The 26422-nt window shown below is 30.8% G+C and overlaps 2 protein-coding genes across 2 annotated transcripts; both read right to left on the bottom strand.

Annotated features, from left to right (window-relative positions):
* Positions 1–173: 173 nt before the first annotated feature.
* Positions 174–19205, bottom strand: LOC111702647 (protein slit-like). The gene is made up of 20 exons (XM_023474400.1): positions 19090–19205; positions 18576–18615; positions 17623–17699; positions 16757–16934; positions 14883–14942; positions 12734–12872; positions 12517–12594; positions 12325–12376; positions 11236–11317; positions 10720–10788; positions 10440–10523; positions 9430–9522; positions 5177–5235; positions 3953–4024; positions 3424–3557; positions 3044–3121; positions 2925–2985; positions 1971–2089; positions 1302–1354; positions 174–265 (listed from the first exon to the last, which is right to left on the bottom strand). The coding sequence occupies exons 1-20, from the start codon at positions 19127–19129 to the stop codon at positions 187–189; spliced, it is 1647 nt and encodes a 548-aa protein (XP_023330168.1). The 5' UTR covers positions 19130–19205; the 3' UTR covers positions 174–186.
* LOC111702635 (slit homolog 3 protein-like) lies at positions 19199–26422 on the bottom strand. The gene is made up of 12 exons (XM_023474389.1): positions 26334–26422; positions 24993–25056; positions 24456–24545; positions 24014–24045; positions 22430–22523; positions 21920–21983; positions 20993–21089; positions 20451–20585; positions 20316–20405; positions 20091–20180; positions 19477–19517; positions 19199–19207 (listed from the first exon to the last, which is right to left on the bottom strand). Exons 1-12 carry the CDS (start codon positions 26362–26364, stop codon positions 19199–19201), a joined length of 837 nt encoding a protein of 278 aa, XP_023330157.1. The 5' UTR covers positions 26365–26422.

Raw genomic sequence — 26422 nt, 5'->3', positions numbered from 1 at the left:
ATATTTAAGATATACTACATTAAGTCAAAAAGATATTGGGAGTTTGTGGCAAAGACTCAATTCCTTTGTTTACATTCATAATACTAGAGAGTTAAAGTACAATTTTCATGGAAAAAGGGTGTTTCACCGGAAGATCTAATTTAGCTGGCCATGAAAGGGTAATTTTAAACAACTATAGATTCTAATTTATTTATCATCTGAGGCATAACAGTTTTTTCTTTCGCCACAGGAGCATTTCGTAGCTGTAGTTATCACTTTCACATACCTAGAAATAACACTTGATTTTTTATAGATAAAGGAGTTGAGTACTTGCCACAAATTCTGATTTTCTAATCCCTATATCTTTTGAACCCTTTGTCGTAAACCTTTGATAATTAACCCTATCCCCGCTGGGGTACTTGAAAACCAGGATACGCTGGGGGGGGGGGGGGCTCAATTTGACCCCCAACCCCCCTCTAAATCCCATGTTTTATGTCCAAATATGACAAATAATACATCATTAGAAAGCTCTTGTGCTCTACTTTTAGAATCTGCAAAAAAAATTTGCAAATTTGCGAAAATTGAATTTTTTATCGCAAAATCCAGTTTTATAGTAAAAATGTTTGCAAAAAAAAATTTGTTCAAAAAATGACAAATTATACATTTTTGAAAAGCCCTTGACCATGCCATTTCAAATACGCAAAAATTTTTGCAAAATTTTAAATAACCTGATTTTTAATCAAGAAAAACTAAAAATGTGCAAATTTTCTTTGACAGGTTGTTTGCAAAAAATTTGCAATTTTTTTTTCGCAAAACTTGGGCAATCCGTTTCCTTAAGTCATAGGCTTTCCAAAAAGCTAAATTTTATCAAAATCCGACAAGTGAAGTGGGTCAAAACAAAGATTTAGTTTGCTACAGGCAAAAGCAGTCATTCAGGCATTGTGCCTGAGGACTCAGGCAGTTAGTATTAAAGCCCGGTTTTAGGCCTAAAGGGAGGGCTTTGGGTATGTAAGAAAAGTCAGAAAATTTCAACAGCCTCAGACCAATACTTTTTGAGTTATGTAAAAAAAACTACAGGGGGGGGGGTCAAATTGACCCCCCTTCAGCGGGAATAGGGTTAAAACTTATATTACTTGATCTTACAGTTGTCATAGTTTGAAATGTCAAATGTCTACAACATTGGACTACAAAGATATAGGAATTAGATAATCACAGTTTGCGCAAAAATCTTCATGCATTAGAGTACCCTATTTAAAATGACCTTAAACATATTATAAATTAAAAAAAGAGTTTTATGAAGAATTTTTTTTATATAATCATACCTAGTTCCATCATTACAGATCATGCCAATTTTTCTTGTCTTGCTATTTTTGGCCTACAAATAAAGAAAGATGGAAAAATAAAATAAAGGTATTAAGTCATTTTTTTACACAAAAACAAACTCATTTATACTTTTTAGATCATTAAACAATATCATATATTTAGAAATAAAATTATCATGCACTATTTCTAGAAAGGAATGTCTGAAAGGTAAGAAATTTTACCGGTTTAAAAAATAAATTCTTATAAAAGGTTATTAATTTCTGAATAAAATATATTCTGGAACCAACAAATGTTTGAAAGAAAATTTTAAACGAATGTAAAGACAATTTTAATCAAAATTCCCATTCAAAGCTGTGTCCGGCACAATTTCCGAAAATGCTCTTTCGAAAGAAATAGCAAATGCCAAATAAACAGTTTTGTAAATTAAATCTATTGTGCCATCAAAAGATAATCATTTAGGCATTAGGCATGCAAGAAATCCAGACGCTGATACTTTTGTTTGATGTAACTTAATTAACTTTTGTGACTGATTTCTGTATCCACAATGAAAACTTTTGGATATCTGGGTTTAAGTATTATAATAAGAATGTACTGGAAACCTACCGAGAACAAATTAAAAAATTATTCAAAAGATTTTCCTTCAAAAATAAAATTTCTATATTACTTACCTTACAACACGTTCCGTCATGGCAGTCTCCTTTACACCTCTTTAAAGAAACCGGTTTTCTAGATTTACAATTGTTCTCCTCCAGTACTCTTCTCTGCTTTCTCTTCCGGCACGTGGGAGCTGCGCAGTATAACATATTTTAAAGGCTGGGCACATTCGGACTTTTTTCATTTTTTTTCTCGATTTTTTATAAACGGTTAATTTAAATAATTGAAAAAATAACTTTCTGGTAACTATTTGTTCGTTCTTTTTCAAAGTTTTGGTCCATTAAGGATTTCAACTTTACTAACGGCTTTAACGGGGAAATTTTAGAAATCGTTTAGTATTAATTTGTGATGTTAAAATATCTGGAAAAATTTGATGAAAACATTCAAAAATAGCAAAGCACGTAAAAAACCAAGTAAAATACGAAAGAGTATGCTTAGGTTTCAGCCTATACCCCCTTTTCTTTTTCCTTTACAATCCCTTTAAGGTCAACTATTCCATTTTGTTGACGATTTAAAACAACAGTTTTTGCCGTTCTTTAACGGACTCTTCCATTAATTTTCAAAAGTTTTCCGTTTATTAACAGACAGTTGTTCAGCCCTTGAGATAGGCAGTAATATTTATTAAAGACTCACAGTAACATTTATCTAATATGAGCAGTAATATTTTCTTTTACAAGTTTTACTTCGAATCTTTAATAAATGTTACTGTGAATTTTTGATAAATGCTTCTGTGTATCTTAAATAAATGCTACTGGGTAAATTAGATATATACTACTGGGTACCTTCAATAAATACTACTGCGCATATTTAATAAATACTACTGCGCATATTTAATAAATGCTACTGAGTATCTATAATAAATGTTAATCTTTGATAAATTTTACTTTAAAGTGTATAAGAAACCTTTTTGAATGGAAATAATTATCAAATGTTTTAGTGCATTTCTTTTTATTAGTTCAAAATTCTACCTTTTTCACAGTATCTCCCGGCATACCCTTTCTTACACTTACACACATAATCTTGTTTTCGCTAAAAGAAAAGATTTGCGATAAACAATAAATTTTCTAAAAAACAATTTAAATACAACCTTTGCTGAACATTTCTTAGTCCCCTTCACCGTACACTTGTTGTCCAAACAAGCTTTTTTCATTCTAATTTCTTTGTCCTGAAATTGAATTAATGTTAACATCTTTTGAAATAATGTCAACATCTGTTTTATTTTTATATTTTTGTTGGTTTATCTTTTTGGTATCCGATAAGCGTAAAAGTGACCAAGGAATTAGTATTTAATCTGTTGAAAAAAATGCTTCGACTTATTTTCGAAATTTAACAAATATTGGTATTCCACCGTTGGAAACAAAACAAAAACGCCAAATTTTGTTATTGTAAATATTTTAAAATTAAAAAAAAAAGAAAAATATCTTCATGAAAGATGAGCAAGAAAAGTTAAGATTTTTAATCTCTGACCTGGCTTACACTGTAAGCACTGGTTGGCATGCCGAGCTGACGAGTGAAGCATCCTGCAGCCACGGCATGCCGTTTCCTGGCAGCCTGCAGGAAATCAATCAGTTTATCATCAATGTAGAATTCTTTAATGCAGCCTAAAAAACATTCTAATTAACCAAAAAAAATATCAACATATTTTTTTATAAAAGCTTATTTATACAATTTTTAAAGGGCTCAAATCATTAAATTACTGATTCCTATACTTAATTTTGATGTTTTAGAAGAAGAATCAAAATTAAATCCAAAAATATTTTTTTTAGCACAATAGCAAAACATTTATAGACGGTTTTTTAATGAAAAAATGTACACTGTACAGTCATAATTAGTTAAAAACGGAATAAAAAGTCGATGTTAAGTCTTCTAATTCAAAACGTCTTTATAATTTTGAAGTTTATGATTGACAAAATGCTCCCTGAAAATAGTGAAAGAAGACAATTTTCATTCCGTTTTCTGGTTTTGACTGTGCAAGCCATAATGAACTTGTAATTACCTTTAAAGCTAGTCGAGTTCCTTAAATGCCAGAAGCTAAGTGCAGATTCTCCAATAGGTTCCGGAACACCACCTGCAATTATCTTATTATCAAAGCAGTACAACATTACAAAAAAAGGTTATATAAAGTGGTAATCTCCGTTTGTCAGTTTGTTAGTCTGATCATAACTCAGAATCCCTGGACCAATTTGCCTCAACGTTTGATAGGGAGAGCCACGGGAATGTTCTTAGCTTGGTTTTGAGATTCTAAGTTGAGTGGGTCGACTGTTACAGCAGTTTAATTTACTGGTAAAAATCAACCAAGTGCGGGTAATTGGGGGGAGTAACTATGTGGGAAACACTGGGTTTTCAAGTTATAGTATTTTAATTTTTATCTCAAGGACCGGGTTTGATAAACTTGAGCTAGGTTCAACAACGTAAATTGACTCAGTGAATCAGGATTTATCCAGTAGTGGACGGATCTAGCTCAACATTATTGAATTCGGTCCCAGATCTGATAGATAATATAAGTTCGTTTATTAGAAAAATGAATTTAATGACGGGTTGCCCTAAAAGGATGAAACTTTTTGGACGACTGTACAGACTGTGCACAGATCAAAGCAATTATTAATAAAAGTTGTCTTTATTATTGACATAATCGACGACCACTTTAGATACGGATAGTGGAACTAATTCTCTTGTAGGACCAAGAGTGCACAGGATAAGTAGTTTATCAAAATAAACTACTTCCAATAATTCTTCTCACTTATCCGGCCTTTAACATTGAAATCCAGTCAAACATGAATATTTTGCTTCAATTTTATAGACTGGGCCCACTTTGAAGTGTGACAAGCTTTTAGTCTTTGGGTTTAACTTACTAACCTACTAATTGTGTACGCCCTTTAGACATGTTAAACTTACATTTTAGAAATTGCAACATTATTTTTTCTAGCTTTAGTTTAAAAGGAGTAAGTGAAAGCTTTTTTGCATGAGTGCGTCTGCACAATTCGGAATATTGTGTAATCTAGGATTTGGAAAAAATGGATAAGAAAAAATTGCACAGAATGCAAATGCTTCATAATTGATGAAATTTAGCCAAAAAATGGCAACTAAAAAAGATTGTTTAAAATAAAAAGGTTAGTTTTAAGAAGACTACAGAGATTACTATATTACTGTTCGAAGTCATTCTAACTTTAATTGCTTTCTCGTTGTTTTACAATTCTTCCGATAATATTTGATTATTCACCTATAAATGTTGGAGCAAGAACAGATAATTCAGTTTTAACTCCTTCGTTCACAACCGTTCTGAACAAATTTAAAAAACTTGCTAAATTATTTATTAAAGAAAAGTATTATATCTAAGAATATTATAGCAAAAAGTATCTAAGCAAAGAGAATAGATTAGTATAGAGAGGAATTAACTCAAAAAAGTGTGAAACCGCCATTTTGATGTACTGTGTCTATACTGCAGGTGTACTTCACATATTTATGTTGGAGGTTGCTGTAGGGAGACCGAGGGGGGGGGGGTAGGGATTGGATTCCCGCGTTTGCGGAATACTGGATTGTTTTGTTTTGTTTATACTGTCTCTCAATGGCAGCTTGCCCTGACAGCTTGCTTCTGCATAGCAGAGGAAAATGTTGATGCAGGATGGATACGAATGTTGATTATTGATTCATGAATTGGATGCTGCAGGTTGTATTTGATTGTTGATCCAATCTGGATACAAATGTTAGTGGTTGGATTCAAATGAGCTAAAAATATATTCAAATGAATTAATGCAGTATTGAGTATTGATTTATAAGTCACGAATACAGGTTGGATTTGATTGTTAGTCAATTATGGATACAATTGTTAGGGCAGGATGGAATTATGTTGAGTACTGATTCTTAAATTGGATATTGCAGGTTGGATTTGATTATTGATCCTATCTGGATACAAATGTTAAGGATGGATATGAATGTTAGGGGTTGGATTCAAATGGGTTAAATATTTTTTCAGGTGCCGTGACAAACTCCTGAAAGACAAACTCCTGAAAGACAAACTCCGGAAAGACAAACTCCGGAAAGACAAACTCCTGAAAGTCAAACTCCTGACGAGACAAACTCCTGACGAGACAAACTCCTGAAAGACAAACTCCTGAAATTATGAAATTTTTCTCTGAATGAAATTTGATAAAATTCATAAACTTTAGAAGAAAAATCCGCAAATATTCTAGAAAAAATTCTCAATCTTTAGTAATTTGAATATGCTTCTAGCAGCAAAGTATTACAATGATCAGAATAACCAGCAAATTTATTATTATTTATTTTTTATTATTTAGGGTTAGGTTAGGTTGAGACACTTTCTGGGCCGAGCGCTGCGGCTAGGACAGGCTAGTGGGCCGAGCGCTGCGGCCATGGGTTAGGTTAGTTAAGACACTTTCTGGGCCGAGCGCTGCGGCTAGGACAGGCTAGAGGGCCGAGCGCTGCGGCCATGGGTTAGGTTAAGTGTTGACACTTTCTGGGCCGAGCGCTGCGGCTAGATTAAATATAAATTGTGAAACATTTTTTTAAATTTGATATTATGGAGTTTGTATTTCAGGAGTTTATCTCGTCAGGAGTTTGTCTCGTCAGGAGTTTGTCTCGTCAGGAGTTTGTCTTTCAGGAGTTTGTCTTTTCAGGAGTTTGTCTTTCCGGAGTTCGTCTTTCAGGAGTTTGTCTTTCAGGAGTTTGTCACGGCGCCATTTTTTCAAATGTTGATGCAGGATGGATTCAAATCTTGAGTATCTTGAATCACAGATACACGGTTGGATTTGATTGTTGATCCAATCTGGATACGCTTGTTAAGGATGGATACAAGTTTGGGGTTGGATCCTGATGAGCTAAAAATTTATCTAAATGTTGATGCAGGATGGATATGAATTTTGAGTATTGAGTCATGAATTGGGCACAGGTTTGATTTGATTATTGATCCAATCTAGATACAAATGCTTAGGATGGATACAAACGTTATAGGGGTTGGATTGAAATTGAGCTATTAAAATATATTCAAATGTTGATGTAGGATGGATGGATAGAAATGTCGAGTATTGCTTCATGAATTGGATGCAGGATGGATTTCATAGTTGATCCAATCTGGAACGGGTTTTAAACAAAAAACTGGAAAGCTTTCCTTCCTCAATGTTTCCTATTTCGTGGAATGCAATTGAAATTGACCTTAAAGAAACTAAATCTGCAAAAATATTTAAACAAAGAGTAATCAATATTTATCTTGAGAATCATGAGAGGTTTAAATGTGAAAAACCTGGTTGTATATCATGTGAGTATATTTTATTAAAAAAAAAAACAAAAAAAAAAACTGAAACTTAATTAGGTTATTTATGTGTGTGTATCCACCATCCTTTACACCCTGTATTTTAATTTATATCTACATTCATGCCTCTTATCGCACCCTGCCACAGATCACCTGACAATCAACTCCTTACAATCAAAAAACACAATGTGATGTGTGTAACCAATTATATTCATTATCGTTAACTAACTTATAGGGCCAGCCACTCAAAATAACCTACCCTGGTTTAGCGGGTTCAAACTGCATAGTAAATTGTCATTGCTTATTTGTATTTTTAGCTCATTTGAATCCAACCACTAACATTTGTATCCATCCCTAACATCATATCCAGATTGAATCTACAATGAAATCTAACCTGTATGCATGATTCATGAATCAAACCTCAACATTTGTATCTATCCTCCATCAACATTTGAACATATTTTTAGCTCATTTAAATCCAACCTCTAACATGTGTATCCTTTCTTAACATTCATATCCAGATTGGATCAGCAATGCTTGGTAATTAACACTCAGGACACTAATTACTCCATCGGAGGGATGGTAATTAACACTCAGGACACTTATTACTCCACCAGAGGGATGGTAATTAACACTTAGGACACTAATTACTCTATCGGAAGGATGGCAATTAACACTCAGAACACTAATTACTCTATCGGAAGGATGGAACACTCAGAACACTAATTACTCCATCAGAGGGATGGTAATTAACACTCAGGACACTAATTACTCCATCAGAGGGATGGTAATTAACACTTAGGACACTAATTACTCTATCGGAAGGATGGTAATTAACACTCAGGACACTAATTACTCCATCAGAGGGATGGTAATTTACTCTTAGACAAAGGTAATATATATTTATATATAGATACGCTGGCAGGTAGAAAACTCCTTCTTAAATTGCTTCTAATTTTTGTACCTCTGAGATTAAGGGAAACAAGAGACATCTATAGCAAATTGATTACTTTCTATATTCCTTTCTCCCCCTGCTGCCATCTGTAGGAAATACGCATTTGTGTTATATAAACATACAGTACGCGTCTTGCATCCTGTATAGTTCAAGTGTTGTTAATTGGACCTCTTTGACAATAAAATTTCTGGGTAACACAAACATACAGTACGGGTTTTGTTTATTATATGATCAGTTGTACTTAGTAAAGATATAGTAGACAAACAGAAATATTGACAAACCTTTGGAAATTATATTATAGTTGTTAAATAAGTGAAATATATTTAATAAAATGGTTTTTATGAGATATTAAAATAAAATTAGATTTTTTAATTGGTACCAAAATATGCAATTAAGATCTTAGGGTTGGTGGATTAAAGAATTATTAAAATTACTGTTTTTTTTGCAGGAATTCTAGTAAACAAGAAAAAGAAAATTGCAACTATTACCAATGAATAGCTAATAGGCTATTTAGTTATCCTTAAATTACCCAAAGAAGAGAACGCTCCCTTTAAATGAACCCAAAAAAATCTTCAAATTACTTTTTTCTTGAAGTTAAGAACTTTGAAACAGAGATGAAACTATAAATACTTATATACTTATATAAGTTATATGCCACCCCAAAGTCCCCCAGGCCGTTTTGCTTAATTATTTAAAAAATGAAAATTAATTTAAAACAAGATATTAATTGCAGTATACAAACGATTATAAACCAAAAAATTAACCATTCTACAGTTTGCAAGAATTCACTTAACAAACGACGATGCTTACGTTTTAATGTTTAATAAAATATTGATTTTAATTCATCTATAGCTAATATACACGTTAAAAGTTATTTAACAACTTTACTGCAAAACAAAGAAATTGTAACGGATATGTTCAGGGATCATTCTGTATTAGTGTGATGTACTGTGTATAATTTGAAAACATTTACACTTTAAACTCCTTTTCAGGCTCAAAGGGACTGACAAAATTTATACCGAGGGATTTTGTAAATTCCATTCTATTATAATCTCTGTTTTTTTGGACATGTTTGTTTGATAATAATATTTTTTAACATATCATGTTTGAAAGTTGCTGTTTTAGTGTTATGATTATTTTTGCATTAAATAGAACTTTTTTGCAACATTAGGTGAAAATATATGTCATTTAAAAAATTAAGCTAAATTTGAATAATCATTTATTTTAAGTTTTTAATTTTTTAAATAGTTACCTTGGTTGGTTTCCATCTACTGTTAAAGCCAAGGATTTACCAGACAAATATATTCGAACACTGTGCTCAAGGTCATCATTTAAGGTTGCATAACTGCAAACAGATAATTTTATCTTCACCAAAAAGTGGTACCTCTAGAGGCAGAACTTTTGTATTATGAATCTAGAAATCAAGAAGTCATTTTCATCTTATGCAGATTAATTCGATTTCTCTTTGATATTCTGATGGTTATACCCTACAGGGACAGAAGTTCTGACTTATGAATTTTAAAAAAAACAACTGATTTCTAGCCTCGAACGTTGATTTATTTTGCAACCTGATGTTATAGATAATTTAGATATTTAAGAATTGAACTATTTGAAGAAGAAATTTTTAGTTTGAAAATATCAATGTCTAGGAAATCAGGTTCCAAGATTTATAAAATTTCGGATCAATAAAACTTGACTTTTAAACAAAATTGTTGATATCTTTTATCATTATTTGGGTATATTTTTTATTAATTACTTAGAGAAGAATAGTTGAAGTTGTTAAAAAAAGGGTTTAGGATGGCTGTTTTTCATTTTAAAAATAAATAATTAATAAATAATTTAATAAATAATATCTATCTATGTCATTGCAATGGGAATTACTAAGTGCAAAAAAGTTTTTGCTGGTTTTTTTTTCTTTTAGTTCATTTTGATCGAAAGCAAACTATAAAAAGTAAAAATCACAGTATAAACTTTTTTTCACGCATGATACCCATCACATAACTGCATATATAGTTTTATTCAATTTTATTCATGTTATTTAATAGAAGGTCGACAAATTTACTTTATCACCCTGTTGTAGGGTGATAAAGAAACTTTTAACACCCAATACAACAAGAAGTGTTTGAAATTAAAAATTTTAATAACAGGGTAGAAAAATGATTTTATCACCCTGTTGTAGGGGGATAAAGTCACTTAATCACCCTACAACGGGAAATATTAGGTGTGATAAATTCCACAAAATTGAATAAGAAATTTTAAAACCTGAACATTGTTGAAACCGGGAAATTCCCCACGTCTAGACTGACACGAATTCTACCATGAAAGAGTTCAACTGCTAAATGCTCCCTAAGGTAAAATAAAGAGTTTTTGTTAGAAAACTTGACTCTGCTACTTTAACAGCTTCAATTCGCTATTCACGTCAAATTAAAGTAAATTGCACATATTTTCAATCATAAAAAAAAAACATTTTACAATTTGCTATGCAGCATATAATATCATATACTTAATCTCGCGATAAAGCAAAACACATATTATTATGTACCTGTCTCCGTGATACAGCAGTACACCATTATCTTGTTCTGTTTGGATTACTAGGGTAATGTTTACGGGCCTAACAAGTCACCAACAAATTAAAAAAATAAATAAAAAATACAAAAACTATTTTATTGTGTTAAAACAATAAGAATTTACATAAATTAATTTTTGGTAGAGCCTTAAATTCACAGATGCTACAGTGAGACCTATACAACTGGGAATGGGAAGACGACATTTAGTATCAATTTATATTTTTAGAATGAAATTGTGCAGTGTACACAGACCCATTTCTCCAAATAAGATGATTTCAAGCTATATTTAACAAACTTTTTCTTTAAAAAACATTAAGAACATATCAGATTGCTTAATCGTCGTCTTACTTTTCCCTTATTGTATGGGTTACACTGTTTCTATCTCACAATATTTTTAGTCTCAGAGTATATGAGAAAATACTTATATTATCCCCTATCATTATAATAAAAATAAAACTTTAATTTTATTGATTTATTAATTGATTGGTTTCCTGGCAGTGTATAGTGGATCTAGTTCTATGTAAGAATCCTGATCCCTGTACTGTACTGTCGTAAGGTACTCACATAGTTTCCCTAATTAAATTATAATTAAAACGATCGTCATACTTTGTTGTGACCAAGGAGTATGTAATATAACGGAGACGGTATTCCATTTGAATAAGAAGTACAAATATCGCGTACAAGTATTTAGAATAGGTTATTGTATACATAACACATGGAAAAAAGTAGGCTGAATAACGCCAAACAACCTCATTTTTTTGGATGGAAAAATATTGGCAACACAAACGTATTTTTTATCATATAAAAAATCGGTTTTATTTGATAAGGCAAAGTAAAAACACATTATAAAAATTAAAAGACGACCTTTTAAAACCTTTTTTGAAATGGAGTACCATGTGTATAAATCATATAGTAGGGCGGGCCAGGTCGATTCTTTCTCCATTATAGTCCATTCTCCTTGGTTGAGACCCTCAATTGTCTTATACAATATTACTCCTTGGTTGAGACCCTCAATTGTCTTATACAATATTACTCCTTGGTTGAGACCCTCAATTGTCTTTTACAATATTATACAATATACAATATACAATATACAATATACAATATACAATATACTTCTTACTTCGAAAAATTCTTTCTTCTTTCATTTGAAAATTAAAAGTTGTTAATTTCAGTTTCTCTATAAATATGTGTTACGGATTTTTGAGCAGAGAAAATTAAGAAATTTTACAGAATTTTTTCTTTCAATACAATATAAAAGGCAGTATCTTCCTAATTATTACTCAGTTAAAGGTGTACACGATATTTTAAACCATACATGGATTAAATGTTTTTAAATTTTTTAAATTCAATATTTTGATGTTTGTCTCATGTTTTACTCTGGCATATGCAGAAAAAAGCCAGCATAAAAAAACACATACATGTCACCAATATAAACAAATCAAGTCCAAAAGTACTACAAATTTTGCTTTCGAAAAAAAATCTTCGATAAGTTTCATTTACACACACACACTTTTTAGATAAAGAAAAAACATTTATTTCTAAACTTTGGTTTTTAAAATACGAATTGGCCGTTTTACCTGAATACCCGGGATGACAGACACAGGTATAAGTTGGCTCTAACAGATCCTCCTGAACAGTTAATCAAATTCTGGGACAGGGCGTAATTGAAAGGGGGGTGTAAAATGGTTGTCCCTACTTTCCCTAAAGAAAAGCTTTCTTCAAAGGAAGAAGAAGAAGAAGAAGAAGAAGAAGAAGAAGAAGAAGTTTACCTGGCAGAGCCCATGTTTACAATCATGTTGAGCACAAGGTGAGCTTCGTTGGTACATCACAGATATTCTTGGCTCTATCTATACACAGATTTTTGTGTTACAAATATTAGTATTACAAAAATATATAACATATATAACATAAATAATATGTTTAACTTATATAACATAATTAGCATATATAACATATATAACAACTGAAATTACTTAACCAAGGAACCTGGCAATATCTTCCCGAGTAGGAAGGGGGACATTTGCAAGTGTACTGTCCCGGAAATATTTCGTTAACACACTTCCCGCCATTTTGACACATGTGCTCCGAACAGGAATGGCGGCTAGAAGTTTGAATTCTGTTATCCCTAAACATCAGTTTATAAAAACATCGGAAGAATTTATCAAATGTCGTCTTGACAATTTTTCAATGAGTTTTATACTACAGGGTGTCCCACGAAACATGACAATAGCAAGACGACTTGAAAGTCGTCTTTGGTATTTGAATTTATTTGTGACATTTAGTCTTCTATCTACTTTAACATGTATGATTCTTGAAACAATTATCACATAATTCTCCTAGCCCTGGCATTTCCAAAAAGTGGTCTGCGTTTTTTGTGCTTTCAATATTACCGGAGATATAAAGAGTTTGGTTCAGATTTCAATTTTGTTAAATAAAAGCAAAATTGTCGAAATCAGAACAATTAATTCTTCATATCTCGGGCAATATTGAAAGCACAAAAAAGGCAGACCACATTTTGGAAATGGCAGGACAAGGGAAATTTTGTGATTATTATCTCTAGAAATTTACTTCTAAAATCAGGTTGACAAATAAACGCAGAAAATTATATCAAAAATCAAGACGACATTCAAGTCGTCCTGCATACTGTCATGTTTCGTGGGACACCCTGTATATTACGTAAATTTCAGTATTAGCGAAAATAAACAAATAACCATGAATATGCGAGAACAGTTTAAAAGAGTTCCATATAATCATTCAATTATAAAACTAAATATCTGCAACATTCCATTATCAAAAAGTGAAGAATACGACATTTGATGAATTCTTTCGATGTATTCGTTATTAAGGGTTTCATTGTATTAAACCATGCATTTAGTTACAGGGTGTCCCAAAAAATATAGGAATTCAGTGACGAATTCGATATCGTCTTTGTTATGTATTAGCATTGTAATACCTAATTTCAACAGCCATAATGTTATTCTGTCTGCTAGAGTTTATTTTATGAAAAGGGTAAAAGGCTGTAAAGATTTGTCTATAATGTCTCTGCAAGATGAACAGTGAAGACGGAAAAGTTTACTCTGTTTGTATACTGCAATTTTCTTGTTTTACTAAGTAAAACCGTATGCAGTATAAACATAAACAAACTAAATGTGAACATAGCAGACAAAACTCTTACAGATTACAGCTTTCTCAGTAGGTATCACTATACTAAATCAAAGAATTATTTAAAAAGAAGATATCGAATTCGTCACTGAATACCCATGTTTATTGGGACACCCTGTAGATAAAATAATCTTAGTTGGAAATTTCAAAGATATTAGTATCAAGTTGCAAAGATATCAGGATTAAAAGATTTATGTTTCTTTACAGTGTTACCCTCAAAGAAAGGGGACTATATATAAATGCTATGATTTTATCAAATAAGAAAACCAAGAAAAATCATTTATTTTATATACATTTAATTAATTAAAGTTTTTGATAAAACTTGTTGACAGCTCGAATAATAAAACTTACTGGAGTGCAAATTTTGTATTTATATTTATGTTGCGATACAATCCAAGGATTTCCTACAAGGAATGAAAGTTAGAAGAACAAATTGTTATCAACCGCTCCGCATTTGTTCTCTTCCGTTTTACTTCTAATACAACGCGTGATGCGATGTTTATTTCTTTTTAGTATCATGTTTCTATCATTATATAGAATCCTTGGGTTAACTCCATTTGAATTTATCTGAATAATTTTTCGAAATAAAAACTGTCAGACAAGATCTAATATTACAGTTTGTATTCTAAATACAATGTTCTATAAATATATATTCAGTTCTAGTTGAACAAAATATAGTGAATAATCTTATGCGTTATAGATATATCATTTTATATCTATAGTTTTATATTTTAATTTTGATATTTATATTTAATTTTTACTTTAATGGTTTGCTTTACTCATTTTTTATTGCGTTTTATCCTCGTTATTATCTATTTATAGAAGTTAAATTTATTTAATTCATTTAATTTTATAATTGATCAATTATTATTATTAATAGATATTATTAATGTTATTAATTAATATTATTATTTTCATTATTTTTATCATTATTATTATGATTATTTTTCTTAATATCTGTTTTAAACTCGACCTATTTTCACAATATTTCCCCTCAAATCCTTCTGGACAAATACAGGTATAGTCTCCGACCCTAAAATAAAAAGTAAGTGTTAGTAAAAATTGAAGGGTTCCCGGGCCCCTCCTCCTCCTCCCTCCCCCTTTTACGTAGTAAATTCTATTTTAAAACTAAATGTAGAATTCTTTTACTTCAATAAAATATTCTTGCATGATCAATTATGTCTAATTTTGACAAATTAAAGTTTTACGACATCAAATTATAAGTTTGACAGGAAGTTAACAAACGAACATCATTGATGATTAAAATCAATGAACACTGAACAGTGAACCATCGAGTTTTGAATTGAACGATTATGTTGGAAATAATAATCGACTCAAATTGAAATAAAATGGATAGAATAGAAAATTCAATAAATAATATCAAAAACCCTCATTCTTTACACAATACTACTCTATATTAATAATGTACAGGGTATCCCAGAAACAAAGAATCAATTACTATTTCAAAGTCATCTTTGATTTCCAAAAGTTGATCAATGACTACTTTATCAAATACTGATGTCAACACATGACAAATCTTCATTTCATCTTATATATAAATAGAAAAGTAAATTTTCTGAAAACTTTTAAAACCACTAAGTTTAATAATAGACGAAATTTATTGCGACATCCTGTACAAGACACAAGAAAGCCTGTAAGAAAATTGACCATCCTATCTGAAGCACTTTGTCCTGCCAAATCTATCAATTAATCATCATATATTACACATCTAGGTAAAAACCAGGATATAGAGCTAGAAATAGAAGTACTTTCAAATACTTTTGATGAAACAAAAACGTCTCATGATTTATAGAAAAATCTTTAAAATTCAAGATCCTAGGGTCGTTGAATGTGTTTTCATTTCGCTTATGATCCCAATGGCAACAATTGTCTTCTTAAAGATAAAGAATTTGTTTTGCCAATAAAGCTTGAATACAAAAGTTCAACTTTATATTTCAATTTTCCTTTCCTTTGACAAGTCAAAAAAAAACATTAAGTACAAGGCGACACTTTTTTGAAACCGAGACAATACTCTTCAAATTTAGCATGTAATTTTCAATTTTTCTTTTTTTAAAATTAATTTTTTATAAAAAAATTCTGAAAGGTATTATACCATAGATAAAGATAGATTGCGCATAAGACAACATTTTTCATCTTGAAAGATATAAATGTACAGAGATGTTTTAAAGATATTCCTATTATATAGATTAACTAGGTCGGTTGTGAACATTGGCTGTTCTTATGTCATTGAGTACTTGTGGTGTACATGAGTTCTGTAGAGAGAAATTTAAGTTAGTTTAGTCATTTTCATGTCTTTCTTCAGTTCTCGTCCATATGATATATTGTTGTTCAAATAGTTCCAATCCCGGAGTTATTTTACACTTTATTAAAACACCAAACCACCCCGCTTATCATTGACGTACACTTTGACCCCTAGAAGTATGAGTTCGCGGACTGTACAATGCTTGGTGATTTTGCGTACATAAGCTATCTATGTTTATTTATTTATCTATGAGTATTACAACTTCGTAAATATTAACATTAAAGGAAATGAGCCTTTGCCATCCAATGTCATAGATACCTCAGTTAATTCAAATTTTAAAATTCTGTTAGATCAAATAATGTTAGTATAAAATATCAAAGAGTTGCATCATCAGGTTGTAAAGATAATTAAATGAGAAAATTAGAGTTCGAGGCAAATTGGCAAAGACTTTAAAATCTCTTTTCTTAGAGTTATTGAATATTTTATATCTCTCAGAGGCATTTTCTCCCGCCAACCCTGCAACGTTTTAGGTTAAAATTTTTGAACTTTATGAATCATTTTGTCATAGACAGCCTGTATTTTACCTGTCTAAGCATGAAGCATTGTTTTGGCATTTGTTGTTTTTACATTCATCAATACTTTTCTCACAAACCCTTCCTTCATATCCACTAGTACAGTTGCATCTAAATATATTTGTTGTTTTTACATTCATCAATACTTTTCTCACAAACCCTTCCTTCATATCCACTAGTACAGTTGCATCTAAATATATTTGTTGTTTTTACATTCATCAATACTTTTCTCACAAACCCTTCCTTCATATCCACGTTCAGGGGCGCAATCTATATATATAAGGTTGTAATCTCTGTTTGTCTGTCTGTCTGTTTGTTGGTTTGTCCGATTATAACTCAGGAGCCACTGGACCGATTTGCCTCAAATATTGATTGACGAACTCTACAGAGCCATGGAAATGTTCATAGCTTGGTTTTGAGATTCTGAGTGGGTTGAGTTTTATTTCGAAAATTTAATTTCCCGGTAAAATCGACCAAGTGCGGGTAAACGGCGAGAGTAACTATGAGTAACTGGGCAACGCTGGGTTCCCAAGCTGGTTTAAATATATTTTAAATGGGGGGGGGGGGGGCTATGCGAATTTTTTAAGTTTATAGTTTGCAATGAAAAAAATTACTAATGGAGGCCACAAATTTGATTTCAAAGTTTAAAAATTCTAGAATAATTTAGTAAAAATTTCATTTTTTAAAATATACATTTAATTCATTTTTTTATTTGTCAATGTTTTGACTTGTGAATTCAGTTTGAAAAACTTAAGAATTTTTATAAAAATAGGATAAGTGTTTATTTTAAGCAATTAAGCAAAAATATTTGTATGCACCTAGCAAGACTACTTTGAGCTCTATTTTTTCTATAAAATTATTTAAACTGTATTGTTTACTTGAATCTGCCTTTGTCCAGTACGGTACAATTTCCCCCATGACGGCAGGGGGCTCCATAGCAAGCATCCATCTTATACTGAAATAAAAAATCTTATTTATTAATTGTAAAAATCCAAATTGGTTAATAATATTTTCTAGTCGTAGAATACACAGTTTTAAAGTGGGGAATACATATTTAATGTTTTTTACAATAATCAGTCCTTACTCCTTAAGAATGCATTGAAAGCTAGTTTTGAAATTTAATTTACTTAGGAAATAAGTTAGTTCTTGCCCACACCGGACTAACCAGAGTGAGCAGCATTCGGTTTCTTCTCTTTGAAATCAAACGTGTTTTGGTCTTTAATTCAATAATCATTTACTTTACGGATTTGTTTATGTTATACATTTGTATTCAAAATGCATATGCCAACAAAAAAGTATTTAAGAAAAAAGCTAAAAAATTGTGTTTAATTGGTCAAATTGTGATCGAAAGTCACAGCTTTCTGGAATATTGACAGAACCGTTAAATCCACGTGTGCCATGCATTACAATTTCCTAATCATATATTTCTTTGCAACCTGATGATGTAAACCTTTAATATTTGAAATTTTCTACCAGAATGTAGTTTAAAATATTAAAGGTCTACGACATTGTGTGTTGCACAGATAAGGGTTTGTCAGAGTTTGCGGCAAGGACTTAATTCCTTTGTCAACCGGGCAGTGAGCAGGTTATTGTACTCAAATGTTTGTCCAAGCTTTTTTAACCGCCGGACTGCCGCGTCTCAAATCCACCAAAAACCGGTTTCAATTGAGCGCCGGCTTAAATCTTAAACATTGAATACAGTTTTAAATGGAACCAACCATATTTGAGTCGCGTCTCAAATTTAAGCCGCGGCTCATATTCTTTAAATTCGGCCTCAAGTCTCTTTGACTATAAGCAACAATTGAACTAAGCATCATTTACTGAAAAGTACCTGACAACGATCACCATGGAAGGATGGGGTGCACTCACATCTAAGGGAAAAATTTGAAATAACATTTTTAATTGATAATAATCCTTAATAGTTAAATTATAATCTTAGGAACTTGTTTTTTCTTCACTTTAGCTCTATTTTACTTTTTTTCTCTGCGCAAATATTTTTTCCCCAAACTTCATGAAACGAATTTGTATAAGGTAAAACGTTTGCCATCTGTGACTGTAGAATGGATTAATAGGTGAAATAGCTGCCCTCCCCCCCCCCATACCCCCGACCATTAATTAGTATAGTTTCTGTCTTTTAATAGTGCACAGGTATACCTTCAAAAGGTAACACTGTAAAGACGACCTAAAACTCTTCAAATATGACGACCCTTATTAAATGATTTAGCAAAGCAATAACGAATCTTTAGAATTGTATGGAATCATTAATATAAGGAAACAAACAGTATAAACTTTGTACAGTCGTATCTGAAGTCTTATTCTTTATGGGTAACCCTGTACGTTATTACCTGAAATCTGTGCTTGATGGTGAGTAATCACCCTTCTCATCAGTTATACAAAACCCACTATTTAGACACGGCGCAGAGTAACAGGGATTACACTTGTTATATACAGGGTCTAATCCACCTGAATAACAGGGATTATACTTATTATATACAGGATCTAATCCACCTGAAAAACAGGGATTATACTTATTATATACAGGATCTAATCCACCTGAATAACAGGGATTATACTTATTATATAAGGATCTAATCCTACTGAATAACAGGGATTATACTTATTATATCCAGAGTCTAATCCACCTGAATAACAGGGATTATACTTATTATATAAGGATCTAATCTATACTGAATAAAAGGGATTATACTTATTATATACAGGATCTAATTCACCTGAATAACAGGGATTATACTTATTACAGGGTCTAATCCACCTGAATAACAGGGATTATAGTTGTTATATACAAAATATAGTTCTCCTGAATGACAGGGATTATACTTATTATATACAGGATCAATTCAACATGAATAACAAGAATTACACTTGTTATATATAGGATCTAATCCTACCAAATAACAGGGATTATACTTGTTTTATTAATTGTCTAATCAAAGGGGATTATGCTTATTATATGCAGGAAATAATCCACCTGAATAACAGGGATTTTACTTATTATATAAAGGATCTAATATCCTGAATAACAGTGATTATACTTATTATATACAGGGTCTAATCCACCTGAATAACAGGGATTTTACTTATTATATAAAGGATCTAATATCCTGAATAACAGGGATTATACTTATTATATACAGGGTCTAATCCACCTGAATAACAGGGATTGTACTTAATATATTATGATCTAATCCTACTGAATAACAGGGATTAAACTTATTATATACAGGGTCTAATCCACCTGATTAACAGGGATTATACTTGTTATATACAGGGTCTAATCCACCTGAATAACAGGGATTATACTTGATATATAAAGGATCTAATCCACCTGAATAACAGGGATTACACTTGTTATATACAGGATCTAATCCACCTAAATAATAGGAATTACACTTGTTATATACAGGATCTAATCCACCTGAATAACAGGGATTATACTTATTATATACAGGATCTAATCCCACTGAATAATAGGGATTACACTTGTTATATACAGGATCTAATCCACCTGAATAATAGGGATTATACTTATTATATACAGGGTCTAATCCACCTGAATATCTGGGATTATACTTGTTATATAAAGGATCTAATCCACCTGAATAACAGGGATTACACTTGTTATATACAGGATCTAATCCACCTAAATAATAGGGATTACACTTGTTATATACAGGATCTAATCCACCTGAATAACAGGGATTATACTTATTATATCCAGAGTCTAATCCACATGAATAACAGGGATTACACTTGTTATAAACAGGATCTAATCCACCTGAATAACAGGAATTATACTTGTTATATACAGGGTCTAATCCACCTGAATAACAGGGAATATACTTATTATATAAGGATCTAATCCTCCTGATTAAAAAGGATTTTATTTGTTAAATACAGGATCTTATCCACCTGATAACAAAGATTATACTTGTCATATACAGGATCTAATCCTCCTAATTATCAAACAGGGTCTGGTTCTATCAAATCTATTTTTTAAACAAAATAATTTTTCTAAATATTTCCTGTTTGGTAAACTGTTGGTAGCATGAATGATTGCGAATATTGTTTAAGAATTTTTAAAAGGAAACTGATATCCCTTCTCTGGTTTTGTCTATGCCTTTATTTTCTTTCTTTGACCTTTGAAAACTCAAACTAAAAATTTTGCTAGATCAAACTTTAAGATTGCAGAGATATAAGGATTAGAGAACTAGAAAAACCTTGACTTACCTTTGCATATGAAGTAGTATGTAGGTATATTTATCAATGGTTTGTTCTCTAGGTAGATTGGAGTACTGCAGATAGCAGTCCCAGCTTCAAACCCATCCTAGATAACAGCAGTTGTTGTTAAGATAACAAACTTTTAATTAATTTTTATATAAGTTAGCATTTTTGTATCTTTAATCTTTCAGAAATATATCTGTATATTTCGTTCTCCGACGGATTAATTTGTTTCTTTTTTGACATCTTTAAAGGTCTAATACAGATTTAGCACTTACTCGCTTCAATTCAAATTAAAAGTTTTAACTCTTCAGGGTTGCAGATAGTGTGCTTTTAAACAATTCCGGCCTTAAGGTTTGAACTGAAAAGATTGAAGAAATTTCCTTTTTTCTAATGGAGACCTCACATTGAAAGATTAACCAGAAGGGTTATGAACAAACTTGTTTTAGTTTCTTTTTAAGAACAAAAGTATATATGTAATAAACCCTTTAAGAAATAAACATGTTATATAAGTGTAAAACAAATTATGTTAATTGTTTAAATCGAATCTTTATCAATTATTGAATTAAATTTTCCTTTTTGTAAAATATATCTATTGTGTTTTATTCTTAAACGGACTGTTGACCGATTTTAAGTGATCTTTATCTTTGAAGAGTTTAAACATTGTCTTACTTATTTACAGCGGTAACATTTAAACCAGTCTCAACGAATACATTTAAATTGCGACATTTGCGGATTTATGAAGTTGAGACAAGAAAGGTGTAAAAGGTTCCCGTCATGAATCAAGCAATTAACTCCTTATAATTACGTTGACAGTCCCTTTAATAATTCTTATAATTACGTTGACAGTCCCTTTAATAATTCTTATAATTACGTTGACAGTCCCTTTAATAATTAATAATTACGTTGACAGTCCCTTTAATAATTCTTCCTTACCTTGAACCAGACTGAAAGCCATTGAAGTTTACAATCACAGTGCAAAGGATTATTTCCAATAGCTCTGGAAGAAAAAACAATACATTAAAAAGCTATTTTAACTACGCGGTTGAGTGTTAACAACAGAGTTTTTCAGAAAAATAATTGTATGCTTAGCTGGTCATTTTTGAATCAAAACTATTTTTTTTGAGAATTTAAAAGCTTTGATTAAGAAAATATGATTAAAATGAACGTATAGGAATGAAAATTAAAAGTTTAAAAACTTTAAACAGAAAATTCTTGAAAATCTTCTACAAACCAAAGGAACTTAATGTTCTTGCCACAAGCTCCTATACTTTTGCAATTTGATGGTGTAAACCTTTAATAGTTCAAACTTAGATCTGACAGAATTCATAGTTTGAAATATCTAAGGCCTACGACATTGTTTGCAAAAATATAAGGATTGGAAAATCAGAGTTAAAGTGAAGAATACTCTAATTCTTTATATGTAAAAATCTAATGATTACTTACAAGTGAGAAATCTGCTTGATATCCCCAATAGCATTTCTATCCAAACCAGAGAGATTGTTATCATGTAAACTTAGAACCTTCAGACCGGACAATCCTAGTTATTTTATACTCATCTTTTGAAGGTTCGTTTGGAGACATTTTGGGTTTTCGGCGTTAGACGTACAACACAAAAATTTATCACATTTAAACATAGTTTTCTTAAAGGGACAGTAAAGGAAAAATGAAAGGGGGTATAGGCTAAAAGCTAATAACTTTAGCTTTTCATCGAGACCCTTGAGACGCCTATCTGAAGTTCCTAACTCGAGAGTTGATATAAAGCTGTTTCAAACTTGTACGAAAATGCATATATATACAATTTCGTATAGAAATAGTTGGTTTAAACAGACCATGCTTAGAAAAACAGCAACCAATCTGAAAAAGATGATATCCCAGAGAAATTGTAATTTAGGTTTACTTTTTATATTTGTTGTTTCTATTTTCAATAGATTTCATTCATAATATTATTTTTACGTCCGTATTACTTGACCAGAAATTCCACCAATGGCAGTGCAGTAAAGTGGTCACGTGATACAGGCGGAGACACGTGACCAGTATACTGTTCTGCCATTAATGATAGTTCTGGTCACGTGATTTAAGTTTCAGATTTTCAAAATTTTACATATATGAATTTTCGTATAATTAAAACACAGTTTTATATCAATTTCTCGAGACAGGAACATCAGATAAAACTTTCATGGGTCGCGATCAAGAGCTAAAGTGATTAGCTTTCAGCCTATACCCCCTTTTATTTTTCCTTTACTGTCCCTTTAATAAGCTTTGTTTTATTTCATTATGGCTAAAAATGATTTTATACTAATCGTTTTGAAAGATTGTTTTGGTTTATATCTTTCGTTAGAGTTAAAATTTTGCATAATGTAATGAAAGAAAACTTATTTAGTATGTAATTTTGAAATGAGATTATCATCCCAGATTCATGTAGAGCCTCTTGAAAGTCTAAGCACTCTGAATGTTTTAAAACGGTCATTAAAAACGATGCTCAATCTTACATAGGAATGATTTGGATAAAGTTTAAACTTAAATGGCTGACATCGAGGGAGGGGCCTTAGAATCAAAGATGAAGATGCAAGGCATATTCAGTCAAAGATCATCTTTTGAAGTAAGCACACATATTCAATAGCATATTAAAGCTTAAAACCTATATTTAGATATTTCATATGGTTGAAAGACTTGAAATACAAAGACAAATTGAATATCAAGAGATTGAATCTCTAACATTTAGACAATCGTCTATCTCTGTTTGACCAATCAAAGAAACATATTTTTGTAAAAAGTGTGTAACAACAAGTTCTTAAAATCTTTTCTCTTACGCGACGTAAGAACATGTTTAAAAAGGGGTTAACATTCATAAACAAACTTGGCACTTTCTGTCCATGCAAAAGTTTTCAATTCAAAAAAGTTTTATGAATTTCATAAAATCTTTCTCTACTTTGCATACGTTTTTGTTCAATTAGATGGTTTGGATAAAAAATAATCATGTTTTGCTTTTGTCTACTTTTGGGTTGGTTTAGGTTGTAAAAATAATACCTGTAAAGGACGCAGCGCTTATACAACGAATTCTAAAATTAAATATAATAAAGTTTAAATGACAAGATTTAAGAGAAATTCGAAGCAGACTTGAAATCTTTTCAAATGCTTCTGTTTAGTTCGATATTTTTATCAAAATGTTGGGATTTGTTTCAAATGTGGACATTGGTTTGTTTTTCAAAATAGATGTTTTATATTGGAAAAAGTTTTTTCAACAATTTTTGAGAACATTTTTTTCTCCATATTAGCAATTAGCATATGCGTCTTTTAAGAAAAACGCATTTTAGTCTAGCTTTAATTCATCAAAAAGATATGTAAATTGAATATTTATACTACAGTGCTGTTGTGATGTTCGGTCCCATATTTTACAAATACAGATATTTAAATGGTATAAAAATGTAATAATAATAATAATGAATTAATAAAAATTGATTTGTTATACCTGTTGTAACTTAGAATTATAGTCTCCAGCTGGGGAAGAGAAGGAAAAGAACTTGAATCTATGAATTCTATCAGATTGTTGCTCAAATCACTAAAAAACAAAACTTAGTTACAGAGAATAACGTTTTCAAACCATGATTGTTTACTAAACCTGACTTTTTCCAACATATTATTATTGTTAATCCTAGTTCAAACCATCTAATAACTTTTTTTTGAAAGACATGAAGTCGCTTACTCTTATCCTTGCAAACAAATACAATTTAAAAAAAAAACATTTTCATTTTTCAGGAAAAGAATTCTATAGTCGTAAACATAAGTAAAATGTTTTTAACAATTTATAATTTGAGAATAAGCAATAAGACACTTATATAATCATTCAGAAAAATGCACATATCACTGAAAAAATGTTTCTCTGAAAAAATTAACTGAGCTGCCTTAAATTACTAAAATGAATTTTTTAACCACATTAATATTCTTTTTTATATTTTACAATGATTCCTGTCAAAGAGAAAACCCTCCTTGTCTAATAATTACTCACATTAGTTTGAGGTTGACTTGGTTGTGGAGGCTGCTTGCTTTAACTTCAGTTATCATATTGGAATCTAAATATTGTTTTGGTTAGATTTATCTAAAATCAGATTGGAAACCGATTGGTTTAATTGCCATTACACTTTCTATTGATAGAGCCGGGAACTTTTGAGCATGGCTACGTATACTCCCAACTGCATGATATTGATATCTACAGTGGACACTTTTGAATTTTACTCAGAATTTGCTTGATCTTTTAATTTTGCTATCTGTAATTTCTCAGTTCTCTCAGGAGATATCTGACTAGTACCTCACGGGATATCGATTAAAGATTAAATTAATCTGTAGATAAACAAAATATTGAGATCAAACATTGATCTTGATATCTACAATACAAGAACTTCTACTTCAGATCGTTTAATTTGTGATTTACATAAAAATAAAAATTAAAAAAACACCATGAATTTTACCTTTTCATTTTACATCGCCACTTGTTAAAAATAAATTTTCTATCTCAAAGGGACTGCAAAGGAAAAATGAAAGGGATTACAGGCTGAAAGCTTATTACTTTAGCTCTTGATCGTGACCCATAACAGCTTTTTCTGATGTTCCTGTCTCGAGAAATTGATATAAAACTGTGTCAAATTTATGCGAAAATTCATATATATATATATATATATATATAGGAACATCAGATAACTTTCATGGGTCGCTATAAAGTGATTAGCTTTCAGCCTATACCGCTTTTTATTTATCCTTTACAGCCCCTTTAAATTTATTACTTAATGATTTTTAGTGTTAATTTCATTAAACACATAATTTGTATTAAATTAGCCAATTCAGTCATTTGTTCCTTTAGTATATTAACATATAGTTGATTAATGGTTTAGTATTATCATATAGTTGATTCAAATTTAATGGTTGATTATTAACGTAACATATATTTGATTCAAATTTAATGGTTTAGTATTAGCATATAGTGGATTCAAATTTAATGGTTTATTATTAACATATATTTGATTCAAATTTAATGGTTTAGTATTTACGTATAGTTGATTCAAATTTAATGGTTTAGTATTTACATATAGTTCATTCAAATTTAATGGTTTAGTATTAGCATATAGTGGATTCGAGGTGTAATGAATGTTAAGTGACTGACACTCAAATTATAGAGTGGCATGTCCGAAGTCCGATTTACAACGGAACCTTTCAATCCATTATCGGATTTATTTTTACGTAGCTTAGTCTTTTTTTTTACAAGACTGTAAACTTAGTTGAATACTTTCAAAAGATTCAAAAGATATCCACAGCCCCTTTTCCCTTTTGAATATTTTTGGAATAATTTAATTACCTAAATACAGCTGTTTGGAAAGAGGAGACATATATTGTGGAATATTAGTTATATTTTATCCTCCACATCTGACAATTCTATCCTAAAAT

The sequence above is a fragment of the Eurytemora carolleeae genome, unplaced genomic scaffold (assembly GCF_000591075.1).
Source record: "Eurytemora carolleeae unplaced genomic scaffold, Eaff_2.0 scaffold412, whole genome shotgun sequence".
Taxonomy (NCBI): domain Eukaryota; kingdom Metazoa; phylum Arthropoda; class Copepoda; order Calanoida; family Temoridae; genus Eurytemora; species Eurytemora carolleeae.
Note: the sequence above shows the minus strand (reverse complement) of the source record. Positions and strands in the feature narration are given on the sequence as shown.